The 13,619-nt window shown below is 42.5% G+C and overlaps 2 protein-coding genes across 5 annotated transcripts in view; one reads left to right on the forward strand and one right to left on the reverse strand.

The window, feature by feature from the left end:
* Nucleotides 1-465: 465 nt before the first annotated feature.
* On the forward strand, nucleotides 466-2,776 carry HMGB2 (high mobility group box 2). Its single transcript, XM_072123841.1, has 5 exons — nucleotides 466-627; nucleotides 1,218-1,374; nucleotides 1,461-1,609; nucleotides 1,901-2,075; nucleotides 2,261-2,776. Exons 2-5 carry the CDS (start codon nucleotides 1,225-1,227, stop codon nucleotides 2,423-2,425), a joined length of 639 nt encoding a protein of 212 aa, XP_071979942.1. The 5' UTR covers nucleotides 466-627; nucleotides 1,218-1,224; the 3' UTR covers nucleotides 2,426-2,776.
* Nucleotides 2,777-3,901: 1,125 nt separating this feature from the next.
* Nucleotides 3,902-13,619, reverse strand: part of GALNT7 (polypeptide N-acetylgalactosaminyltransferase 7) — a 103,358-nt gene continuing 93,640 nt past the window's right edge. For all 4 annotated transcript variants that reach the window (XM_072123861.1, XM_072123854.1, XM_072123873.1 and 1 more), the window contains exons 9-12: nucleotides 11,381-11,599; nucleotides 10,326-10,424; nucleotides 9,640-9,768; nucleotides 3,902-7,737 (exon numbers count right to left, since the gene is read on the reverse strand). In XM_072123861.1, the coding sequence (XP_071979962.1) occupies nucleotides 7,600-7,737; nucleotides 9,640-9,768; nucleotides 10,326-10,424; nucleotides 11,381-11,599 (585 nt within the window). In that variant the 3' untranslated portion in view covers nucleotides 3,902-7,599. The remainder of the gene's footprint in view (nucleotides 7,738-9,639; nucleotides 9,769-10,325; nucleotides 10,425-11,380; nucleotides 11,600-13,619) is intronic.

The following is a 13,619-nucleotide window of genomic DNA, read 5'->3' on the forward strand; positions in this document are numbered from 1 at the left end:
ACAACTACGTGTGTGCGACCGAGGAGACCGCTAATGGAGATACGTAGTGTATAGACCAGGCTATGGCAGATAACATAGGCTCAATACGAGGGGCATGAGGCGCCACACGCTCTATTGTTTCTCTATAGCGTTTATTATTGTTGCTTTTCGAAAAGCGCGGCCGAGGCCAGCTACAGCCAATCGGCGACCAAACACGCCGCAGGAACCAATCATCGCCACACCCGCGAATTTTAAAACCTCCAAGCAGAACCAATCAGATGAAGCGAGCCCGCCCCCCGGCTCTCTTTAACCGGTTTTAACTAGAAGAGAGTTCAGCCGTTTCTGCCCCTCCTACGACGAAGGGGATGTGGGCGGGATCGGCAGACAAACATGCTAGTCAGTAGCACCCGCCTCTTTTAGTGACGCAATAAACATTTTAAGCCAATGGTTTTTGGTGGGCGTCTCAAATGTGCTTCCGAAAAGAGCCGCGCGTCCAATAAGTGCGCTGGGGCGACTGTAATCGCAGTATTCAGCAGGTTGCTGTGAGAGGTACAAGTGTGGAAAACAAGGCTGTATTGCGTCCCAGTTAAAGCATTTCAGTGCAGGAACACACCCGGAGCGGTCACCCTCTACTGCCTCACAGCTCAGGTAAGTTAGCGCGCTTTACTCTCTGCTGTAGTTTTATACTATAATCCTTTCTCTATCGCTTTTCTAGTTTGGTTTATGGGAACTTTTATGCTGTTTTGGTTTCTGCTTTTTGTGGTGACTCAGTAAATTTCGTTACTTTTAACTTTTAGTGTTATTTGAGGCGATATTTCTCCTCATTACGCAGTTAGCCGGGGAGGTCAGCCCGGCCCTGGTTTTCGCTCTGCTGCCGGTATAAGGCGCCTCATGTCTGCCTGAGGTAATGGCGGCGGCCGGTGTGGAGTAATGTCGTCTCCTCAGGGCCCCGGGTTATTCTATGTCAGAGAGGAGGGGCGGTCACGTGTTTGCCGCCTTCGCACTTATTAACGGTCGTTAACCCGTTGCTGGCTGCTCTCTGCCGCGGCCTTGAGGTGAATGGCGACGGTTAGTTAGTGATTTGGGCGGGAAGCCAGCGCTACGTGTGCGCGCCTGGACGAGGGCGGCCATGCCTCCACCTCAGCCACTTCCTAGTCCGGGCTCCTCCCAGATCCCGCCCTCTTATTTTCCCGGGTTTTACGTCGTCGTGTTACTCATCCGCTCCTTCTCATCTCCAGGTACAACATGGGTAAAGGAGATCCTAACAAGCCTCGGGGGAAGATGTCCTCCTATGCCTACTTCGTGCAGACCTGCAGGGAGGAGCACAAGAAGAAGCACCCGGACTCCTCTGTAAACTTCGCAGAGTTCTCCAAGAAGTGCTCTGAGAGGTGGAAGGTGAGGCCCAGGCACTTATCCTGTAATATTACTCACACATCCTGTCGTTGGGACTCGCTTACAATGTATTTTTATTATTTCCTTAGACCATGAATGCCAAGGAAAAGGGCAAGTTTGAGGATATGGCGAAAGGTGACAAGGCCCGATATGAAAGGGAGATGAAGAACTACATCCCACCAAAGAACGAGAAGAAGGGCAAGAAGAAGAAGGACCCCAACGCACCAAAAAGACCACCGTAAGTATCTGAGGCCTGAATATGACAATCTCTCTTCTTTTGTATTTTTGAGCTGGTATAAGAATCTACAATGCTCCTTGTTACTCTTGGGCCTAGTCTGGAAATGTATAATGTGGAAGATCACTATAAAAGGACATGGAAACATGTGACCCACCTAATAGCTGGAGGTCCTGTAAGCCATGTATGTGGAGATGCCTGTGGATGTACTTAACATGGGGAAAGCTGTATTTAATTGTATGTTGTAATTCATTGATCCATAGTTAACATCTATGCTTTTTCTCCCTCTTGTAGCTCTGCCTTCTTCCTCTTCTGTTCAGAGCACCGGCCTCAGATAAAGAGCGATACACCTGGTCTGTCAATTGGTGACACCGCAAAGAAATTAGGAGAGATGTGGGCTGAACAGACGCCGAAGGACAAGCAGCCATATGAGCAGAAGGCTGCAAAACTAAAAGAGAAATACGAAAAGGTAAGATCACTTAATCTTGGATGATAAATGTACATGTTGGCCGTGGTGTTTTCTGTATCCCGGAGTTACCCTGTAAAAACACTAGCTCACTAGTTAGACTATACCTTGTGCCTTCAGAGCTGGAGTTGCACAAGTGACTTGTAATTTAACTCAAGCCAAACCTTACACAATCTTTGTTTTTGTAGGATGTTGCTGCATATAGGGCAAAAGGCAACAGTGATGCCGGAAAGAAAGTTACTAGCAGGCCAGCAGCCTCCAAAAAGAAACCCGAGCCTGAAGATGATGACGACGATGAGGAAGATGATGAAGAGGAGGAGGATGAAGATGATGATGAAGACGATGATGAATGAATGCTTTGCCCGCTGTATAAATTGTGTTGAAGCTTTTTGTTTTGTTTTTTTTGCTAAGAATGTGAACTCAAGTGCAGCTCATTTTGTTAGCTTGGTTATACAAACTGTACAGAATTGTGTATAGGTAATGTGATTTCTTTAGGGAAAGCCTATATTTTAATATAAGGAGTAGCTGGAGGGCTGTTAGAGTTTAAAGCTTCTTATGTGGGATGTTTCTGCATATTTAATGGATTCTAAGGGGAGCCCAATGTTATGACACCCTATATACTTTAGTCCTGTAGACCTGGTGCATTGTACTTTTTTCTAACTTTTTTAGCAACCTTTTTTTTGTAATAAAATTATATATAATTACTTCTTGCTGTTTGCCTTGTTTGTAGTGCGTAAAATGTTGGGTTTCCCCCACACCATGGAGAGATAATTTGGCTTTCTCTAGCAAAATCACTAATAGACAGCAGTGATTGTGAAAATGCATTTATTGCCCTTAATAGAGATGGTGGTGGAACACTTTTTTTTTTTTCTTTTTCTCTTTTTGGAGGGGGTGGGGTTCTCAGAAGCCTTAAACTGCCGGAATTCATAAAATGATGAATGTACATGCATGTCCTACAACATGTTTTCTCAAGTGCTTATTTTCAAATGGTTAATTAAAAAATACTAATGCAGATGACAGATGTAGGGAGGCCACATGACTGACAATCTTAGTTTTTTTTTTTTCCACCAATTAAATTCCTGTGGAATAAAGTATACCTTTCCTCCTTTGTTACTCCCCTACATGGGCCAGCTCCTGCTGTTGCAGAGGAGCAGGCCTTTTGTGTTTATTCAGAAGATATCAGGCCTTCAGGAGTGTTCAGTCAGTACCATATCCACAATAGAGCTGATCTTTCCTGGGTTGAATGTTGGCCAAAATTTTTCACCACTAAATGTGTATGATGGGGAGGCAGGGATTCCTAGTATATGCAAATTTATTGCCTGCAAAAAGAATAAAGCTCCTGTTTCGTTTGAATTTTAATATCTATGTTTTTCTTTGCTTTGGGGAACGCTCCTGCTCTATAAGATGCTGCTTGCAGATAAGACTACAATCTGTTCTGCTGTATAAAAATCTTAACCACAGTGGTGGCACTTGGCTCTCCTTTACCAGACAGGACATTGTTACATTACCATCTGATTTATAATTGGAGATACTACTTTGAGCGCCTTGGAAGAGTAAAACAATGGTAATTCAATTGTACCCCTCTTATTGGTAATCTCTCAGGAAACTGCCAAGCAATGATCTGCTGCTTGAAATGAAGCATGTTGTGATGTATAAGTGGGTATGGGCACTGCTCTCTACAAAGGTTTTCCTTCACATCTTTTCATGGATCCTGTTATTAGGGTTTCTTTTTAGTGTTGTATATGGGTGGTCTATTTGGGACCCTAATCAAATACCTGATTACAAGGTGGGAAAAGACCCAACCTATAACACTAAAGAAAACACAGACAAAAAATTTAAAATATTTATTCTTGCACCTAGAAAAACAAGCAACCCCCAAATTAACAGGAACACCCCAATACCCATAGTAAAATGCATCAGTATCTGTACAATTTCTACAGAAACATACAGTGTATCAAAATCTGCATAAATCAAACTAAAACATGGAGAAAATGCATAGTGGTGGTCTCATCATGTAAAGCATAAAAAGCATGTGGTCTCTTCCAGACAACAGGACATCACAATAGAGCAGGGGCCTGCAACCTGCACGACTACAACTCCCAGGTGTAAGTGCTCAGGGCATGCTGGTAGTTGTAGTGTTAGAGATGTTATAGTGCTATGGCTTGCAGACCACTGGACTGTCTCACTATACACATGGAATTCACAGATTACATACAACGCGTGTGTCCTCTACATCTAGTGTATGTCATCTATGCAATATAAACCATAGTCTTTGTAGCCATCTCCAAAATTCTAAGGTTGGACATTCCATCCTCTGGGATGTATATAGTGAACGCTGCATTATTCAGTGGGATTCTCACACTAAGGACATTGTACATATACAGAATATCCATATAACATTGTAGTATTAGCCATACAAGATCAGACCGACAGTCACCAATAAGTGACCCCAGCACAGGAGGGTCATATCACATAGGATGCCCATGTAACCATCACTTATAATAGTCACTATCATCTTTGGTTTTCTTGTTGGATATTAGACAATATAAGGTTTGTATTGCTTTCAGCCTACTCTGTTGTCTCTTGTCAGCCACCTGTGTACATTAGGAGTAAGGTATTGTCCCTGTATATGCTTTATCATCTTCTATTAGTTACATCCAAGTTTCAGTATCTCATGTTATTCATGTCCTACGTTCTTTCTGATGGTAGACTGCCCAAACTTACTTCGCGGATGCATATTTCTAGTATAAGGACCAGGTTTTCTAATTTCCAGGAACTGCAGGATTCACCTGAAAAAGAACATATGAAATATGCTAATGGCTCCGAAAGTCTAATTAAATATGCACACCTTCAGTCTCTAAAGTTGAGCCGGGTCCTGCCTGTTGATCCTGAAACAGCTGGTGCAATCACCGACTGGTCCTGCCCTCCGGTGACGTCACAGGCTGTGGGGGCGTGCAGATTTCTGAGCCAAGAGCTCTGGCTAATTAGCATATTTTACATGTTCTTATTTGTGTGTATCCTGCACATCCTGGAGATTTAAAAACCTGTTCTTGATACTACAAAATATATTGGTCAAGTACTATTATCAGGAATTCAGATCAGAGATCTGTGCATCCAAACATTGATGTGTATTGTAAGTAGAAGCAGAATTGTACATTTTTTTTAATATTCCGGTATTATAGCTACATTCAGAGCACACTGTGTGCTGCACAGCCCCTACCCCCTGCTTTGAGTCACTGCTATAGCAGCTTCTGTTTATATACTACAGCAGTTGTTTAAGGGCTAGGGGCTGTATAACCATAAAGGTATGGTCACACAGCTTTCCAGGGCCAATACCTAACACTGTAGTAAATGAGATAAATGTGTCATTGTGCAATATTTTCTGCAACAAAAAAAAAGTCTATTGTGCATTTGTTCCCAATCTTGGAGCCTGGATGTAGGGCTGAGACTTATATATACTTTGCTGCAGACTGTACAGAGAACAAAGGTTCCTGCTCCAGCCAGTTGTCTTACATTTAGGCAGATAATAGTGGGAAGTAGGATGGGGACACACAAAGAAAGAAAATCTAAGTTTCTGTTTTACGTTTATTGCCAGACAAATAAGGACAAAAGGACTGAGGAGATGTAGGGGGGGGGGGGGGGCTATTGTTTAAAAATATTATTTTCTGTATTTAGAATATTCTGAAATTTTTGTATTAGTTTTTTAAAGGGGAGACCATCAGGTCATTAGGACCACATAATCGAAGCAGAAGTTTACAATATGTAAATCACCAGACTAAAGAGTGTCATGGGCTCCAGCGACATGTTCCCTCCATCCTGCTTATGGTGATGTTTGTTCATGATCAAAACTGGTTTGATTCTAATATTAGGCTGCGTAAGGACAACGAACACATTGTATTCCCTCTAGAGAAGGATCGATTTTACAAACAGCTTCATGTTAAACCCAGCTCGATATTAAGATATTACAGAATGTTTATGGGGGTAGAGTCATTGCTTCCTGGAAGCTGGATAACATTTTAACACGTGTATAAATGACAGTGAGACAGATGTCCTAAAATCCTCAATAAATAAATAAATTACTAGCACAGTACCATGATGGGGCTAACGACCTCTAACCTCTACATCAAGCGGGATTTATTACCTACAAAGTGTCAGAAAGTAGCACTTATACCGCCGGTCACGTGATAATGCGGAGATCAGACGCCAGATCTCGCTGTCAGTCCTACACCGTGTGATATTATCCATTATCCTGCAATCGTCCTGTTATTTGTTATCTGATGACGGACTGGGAGTCACAAGACCACGGGGAGTATATATTCACGGTATAAATCCCACCCACCACTCACAAGTTGTAGTATAAAATATGCTGTCACATCTGAATAAAAATAATATATGTCATGGAATTTACCATAGAGTCTAAAAGGAACCTCACAGAACTGCAGGCGTCTTATTGAAATATCCTCCATGATAAATGTATGGCTGTATATCACACACAGCGCACTCTGCCATGGATTTATAGCTCATTGTATCAGCCCGCCACGTGTAACCCTCCAACAGCAGCTTCTGGATACTCCTCTGTCTTGTATATACTACGAGCAGCTCGCAATGTGTTCCCATCACCACAGGGGAGAACGTTACCGTATGAGTAAGACGCATGCGCCGCCTGCCTTGCCATGGAGTAGTGCGTGCCGTCACCACAATGTATTTAGTTATGAGACAGTTTAACCTGAGATTAGCTGAAGTCCACGGCCTCAACTTTTCCAGTGTCGTAAAACAACACGAAAAGAACATGATATTCTGTCACTAACCAGAACCTTGTGCGGAGTGTGAGGACATGTTCGGAGTGTTAGGAGTGGACGTAGCGAGGCTATTATACAACCTGCACACAAAGTTGCGCCTTTAGAAGACGTCAATGATAATTAAGTGCGGGCTCCCCATTAAGAATTATGGCCGATCCCTTACACGCCCTATTGCATCCATCAAACATTCGGCAATTCTCTTCTCCTATGACACACGGTCATCATATAGATATACTATACAAAAAGAAATAAAGAGGCACTAAGATTTTTCAGATTTTTCCCCATTCAAAACAGCAGCACGGACTAAAAAAAAAAAAGAAAGAAAGAAAGAAGCCACCATCACGCAAAAGAAATCGTGGCAATGCTTTGGAAAAAGGAAAGTCAAAATCAAATGGAAATCTAGTTAGTCACCGAGACGCGGGAATCAAATGATTTTTCAAGTGTGTGTTTTGCTTTTTTTTTTTTCTTTAAAAAAAAAACTACCTTTCCAGCCCCTGAGTTATAATCCCAAAAATTATTGTCTTTAGCTTTGTTCCTACAAACAGAGCTAGAAGCACTTTACAAACATTATCTTGGATCAAGATGATGTAAACGTGTAAAAAGTTTAAGGTAAAAGCAGTCTTGTAAACATTGACTGCAGGATGACCCCCGTCCTAGTCCTGCAGATAGGTCTTCACTCTGGACGTTGCGTCTTCCAGGTCTCGTCTTCACGTCTTGTCCTTCCAGTTTTATACACTAAGGATGTTGTTCATTTCCCATTTCTGTGAAGTTTTGCTGGAGTCGCAGTCTGACAAGAACACTTTGTGAAGAACCTCGGAGCGATCCAAGCACTTCCCGGAAGGGATATGGGTGAATCTGTGTATGTTCTAGGGGACACAAACAGGGTTTTCATTTTCACTTCTACCAACATTAACACATTTCATGAAATGTATCTTACCCAAAGCTCTAGCCCTCGATTCTTTCTTTGGTTATGTACTAATGCCCCCATAATAGCTATAGAAGCCAGTGAGGCAAGAAACAAAAATAATACATTTTTTGACTTGGTACCTGCGCTGACAGAATAGTGTGTAATATGTGATAGTCGGATTTTGAATGAGGGAGTCTAATATATCGTAATACAGGTGTTTGGTTCATGCGGTGTACTAACCTCAATTCGGCGGTGTTTTCCAATTGTTGGAATCTTTGTTCGAAGTTTGCTTCTTGTTGTATTCCTATTGTGGCCACCTTCTATGCATGGACCGATGACATTAACGATGTGGGTGCTGTTTTTTCACTGTTGCACGCTCTTACTCCTCTAAAAATCCACGAAATGACAGATCAGTATGCAGAGCCCCGGCCGGCGGCTCCACTGAATCTGTTTGAACGGAGGTACTGGTGACGTCACCTCCAGCCCTGAGGAAGAGAGCCGTAGCTCTCGACAACGCGTCGGTGGATTTTCAAGTTTGTCCAACTCGACTATCCGTACTGAAGGTGACGTCACCAGTACCTCCGTTCAAACAGATTCAGTGGAGCCGCCGGCCGGGGCTCTGCATACTGATCTGTCATTTCGTGGATTTTTAGAGGAGTAAGAGCGTGCAACAGTGAAAAACCAGCACCCACATCGTTAATGTCATCGGTCCATGCATAGAAGGTGGCCACAATAGGAATACAACAAGAAGCAAACTTCGAACAAAGATTCCAACAATTGGAAAACACCGCCGAATTGAGGTTAGTACACCGCATGAACCAAACACCTGTATTACGATATATTAGACTCCCTCATTCAAAATCCGACTATCACATATTACACACTATTCTGTCAGCGCAGGTACCAAGTCAAAAAATTTTTACAAAGTGTTTATTTTAGTAGTAGTGGAGAGGCACACTACTTGTACCAGCGAAGACCCAAAACAAACAAAAACTAGTAACCATTTAAAACTCACACGATACTACAGCAGCGCCAGTGTATTAATAGTATTCTGTTTCAAAAATAATACATACTGACCCTGTTCTGGTTTTGGGCCTGGTGCCAGACTAGAAGTTCTGTGTTCAAAGAACCCACTTCATCCAATAACTAGCCACCAAGAACATGGGAGATCAAATCTGTTTTCCACTGGACTTCACTTCCATTGTTATCCCATGGTCCTAGAAGGCCAGTCATTGGATGAGACGGGTCATGTGACTCCCTGGAGCTTTCATTTTGGTGCAGCTCTGAAACAGGAAATCCCAGAGTGGGGCGAGTATTTGTTCTCACGGCCCCCTGGGTGTTTTCAATATTCATGAAAAACATCTTAAAGAAATTTACTGTGAAAATCAGGTATGATAAACCAGGGACACTTACTCCAGGCACTGTGAATGTGGTAATGTTACCAGTGTCCCTCCATGCTCTGGCTTCACAGGCTGTCACACTGTTCCCCCCTCCCCTCTATCAGCACTTCCCCTTCCTGATGTAATCTCACTGCTGCACAAGAAGTACAGAGGTGATTGGGGGGGGGGGGGGGGTAATGCTCCAGAACAGTGTAACAGTCTGAGAAACTACACCTTGGAGGGGCTCTGGTATCAACCCCCAGGAGCCCTTCTGATTCATTAGCATAATTATAAAAGTTTATTTTCGATTGAAGGAGACCATGGATAACAAATATAAGAATATTACCACAGTCACGGTGCCTGGATCTACGGGTAAGTGCCCCTCGTTTATCATGGTAAATTTCCTTTAAGGTGTTCATACATATTAAATTAAGCTTAATTCAACACAATAGTGTCACATAGTAACCCATTCATTGGCTTACCTTAAAATATTGCCATTCTTTGTATTCATTTAAATTACAATGTGTGATCATGGCTGCGGTGCCATCCTGCCCTTTGGTCAGACACTGGTCGTACTGCATCAACTGGTTTGCCTCATTTATCCGGAAAAGCTGAGAAAGCAAAGCAGCATTTTTGTTATTATTATAGTAGGTCTGACCATACACATCAGGGTGCTTCCACCCCCCATATATAAGCCTGCTAGCCTGGACCATGCATCTTATTATCCTGATATACACTTCATAGGAAAAGCAACAATAACATCATAAGGTAACAGACTTCACTATAGACTTAGTACAGGTCATTTTCTTTGCCATGATTTCCCATAGTGAAGGTTCTGGCATATAGTGACACACAGGCCCTATGAATCACAGGGGGCTCCGTGCCTCATACTGTCATCAGGAGATCGCTTACTGATCTCATATATGTAGTATAGCAGGGGCGTCATATAGTAGCAGGGGCGTATCTAGGAGAGGTGGAGACCCATAGCAGACTTCTGCTATACATAGGTACCCTTACCCTTATAAAAATAGCACCTGCTATGCCTGCTGATCTTGTAGTCACATCCATTGTTTCTACAGTAATAACATGGAAATACAGATATATATATATATATATATATATATACAGCTCCCTAATACTCCATGGATGATCCATACATCTCACTTACCTGGTTGCCGCCCATTCTATGGCATGGGCCAAGCTCCACCAGACCTCCGTTTGTATGGCCCATGCTGTCAATGCAATAGTTGGAATCTAAACCTCTAATCTGTAAAGAAAGAAGTTCAAAATGTTATTTTCATTCAATTCTTCAACACTTGAATAGAAGTTATTAGCTGACCCATCAGCCATGCATGATGTGCGTCATACTTTCTATGATACACATATGTATTATGCATTATACAGTAAAAAGCACAAATACTGAAGCACTTGGAGGTCTATTAGGTTGTATGTGGATTTTGATAACTGGATGCATTTATCTCAGGTGAGCCTAATATGTATGGGAGGCTATACTATAAGAATATGTGACCCTGAGATTCCAGCTTGTAAACCACTAGAGCCATCACAACATCGTCATCATGGAGGTGTTTCAGGCTTCCTTCAGAGTGATGCTTGAAGGATTGTAGATAATATATTCCACTAGAGGTCAGGGCGAGGAAAGCCTCGTGCAGCAAAGAATTCGGCAAAGTGAATGAGCAGTGCGTGTCTGTACTTCTCAGGTCCACAGCAATAAATGGATATCCCAACCACAGCTTATTGAGTGCTGGGCCTGGACCCAAATTACCAACTAGAGGAACACAACACTGGATGCAGGAGAGGAGTAAACAGCTCAATTACCGTCATGTAGGAAGAAGTATGGAAGCTGCTGCGGAGAAACATACAGTATTTTTCAGACTATAAGGCGTACCGGACTATAAGGCGCACCATCAATAAATGCCTGCTAAAACGTCTAGGTTCAGGGCGAGGATTATAAGGATGAATGACCAGCAGGTGGCAGACCTGTGCACAGTTCAAGGCAGCTGTTGTCTGTAAGTATGTTTCATATATAAGGTGCACTGGACTATAAGGCGCACCTTTGATTTCTGAGAAAATCCAAGGATTTTTTGTGCACCTTATAATCCGAAAAATAACTGTGTGACAGCAGACAGGACACTGCCATGAGCTGCAGCTCAGTAATACAAAAAAAGCAACTAATAATTTGGACATGAATGATGGAGTACTCACCTCTCCCCAGTCCACGTTTTTAGGCGGGAGGGGATAGCTCTTGGGGATATCGTACGCTATCTCCTCCATGAACCATTTAAAGCTTTTGCAGTTGTGATCCTCTCGGAACTTTTTCAACTCGCTTATGTCTCCGTAAGCCAAAGCTTTTGTTTCGGGACGACTGGCGTAGAAATAGTCTTTGTACTCATCCCACCAAACCTCCACAACTCTTACATAGTTCTGCAAGATGAAGCACAAGGTGGTTAATGTGCCACACAATGACAAGTATTCTATGTGTTTCTGCCAAGTTTTTTTTATAAAAGGCAATTCATTGTGTAACACTGGGTTTAAATGATCACAAGGTTAACACACTGTAAAGGTGAAAGCGGAATGTGAACGCTCCCTTAAAGCTGGTCTTTCCCACTTAAATTTAGTTTCAGTGACTAGTGAAAATATATTGTTGGGGGCTCTACTGCCGGGACACACCTTACACTTTAAAATAGGAGTCCTGAACCCCTCATTCTTACTTACAGTGTGACTTGCGTTAACATGTTAAGCACATGTTATACCTCCATCTAATGTCCATAGCGTGGGTTGTCGGGGGTGTAACTAGGAGAGGCAGGGCCCCATAGCACATTTCTGAATGGGGTCCCCCTACCCCATCAAATACATATCTGTATACTCACACATTTCTATACTCATGCACAGACATTTATACACTAATACAGTACTGTTGCAGTAGCTTCTGACTTGATACTTTTCCACAAGTGAAATAGTGCACATCCAGTGCAGCGTACATGAGCAGGATCTTCTATCACCGATGGATGTGCTGCCTCCTCCATACAATCTTATTCAGTTTAGTAATTTGAAGAAAGAGAAGAACAACTTAATGCCATATAAGGGTGCGTTCACACGTGGCAGTATCGCATGCGTTTTCAAACGCATCAGAGAAGCTGAAAAAAAGAGATTTAACTGATTCAATATCTGTTAACATTGTGCATACATTTTGTAAACACACTGTTAACAGCTACGTAATCAGGCAAATCTCTTCTCAGCTGTTCTGATGCGTTTGAAAACGCATGCGATACTGCCACGTGTGAACGCACCCAAATACATCCAGAGAAACAGCAAAGACACTCAGTGTACAGAAGACACCAAGAGCCTCTGATGTTTTTTGTTTTTTTTCCAGCATTTCATACTTAGCCAGTATAAGCCGGAGTCTATACAATTACCTATGATTTCTTCTCGCAGGGACGACAAGTTGTGGCAGGATAACTCTGGCTCTTGCTTTCGTAGGAAATAAATGTGGATTAAAAGGGATGTCCAATTATCCTGCCACAACCTGTCAAGCTTCTCAGCAGCATCTTCACTAAACAAATTACAAGTGGGAGCTACACAGACCAGGAAGCATCCGGAGGTGCAATTTAGTCCTTTCCTTAAAGGCTCAGAAAAAAAAAATATATATATATTTATATACACACTTGTAGATTTATGTGTGCACACTATTATATGTGCTTATGGGAGACTACAATGTACTAACAACTCTAAAGCAAGATGATAAGGGGAAAGAACGTATGAAGTACAGATGATAATTCTCCTTTTCTATCAAATCCACTTCTAACGCTGCAACACAAACTGAACATGTGTCCTTTCCTTTCACTGTATCAATAGCCGTACGGTCATCAGCTGTTCCACATTTGTCCACTTTCAGAAACCCCCAGAACAGCTGCTACTATTACTCCAGGGGGAATGTAATGTTACATGTCAGCTATTAAACTGTATCTCTGATTAAAAAACAACTCTCCATATATCAGTAGTGAAGTAAGTATAGTAAAGAAACTTTGTAACTTTTCTTATTAGGTAAAAATGATCATACTCCCCCCCCCCTATCTATTGCACTGAATCTACCCATAAAATACATACGGTACATAGAAATCCTCCCAGAACAGCTGCTTCCTACAGAAGTCTATGCAGAAGAAGACTGGCTGCTTAATGGTTTCCCATACACTGTAGCATATATAGAGCAGCATATAGGACAATATACAGCAATACTGAACAGTGTACCTGTGAATCCAGCACATTGGCAAGGAAAACATTCCATTCCATTGTCTGTTCCTATCTCTCCCTCTACAGCTCCCTCTTTCTCCTCCTGCCCCTCTTTGTATACTTCAGTTGGCAGAAACCTTTAGGGCGATGGGAGACGTGCAGTCTTGGCTGCGTTTGCAAACGCAAACCCAGACCAAGCCGCACCCACCGGGGC

This window comes from Engystomops pustulosus, chromosome 1 (genome assembly GCF_040894005.1).
Source record: "Engystomops pustulosus chromosome 1, aEngPut4.maternal, whole genome shotgun sequence".
NCBI lineage: Eukaryota > Metazoa > Chordata > Amphibia > Anura > Leptodactylidae > Engystomops > Engystomops pustulosus.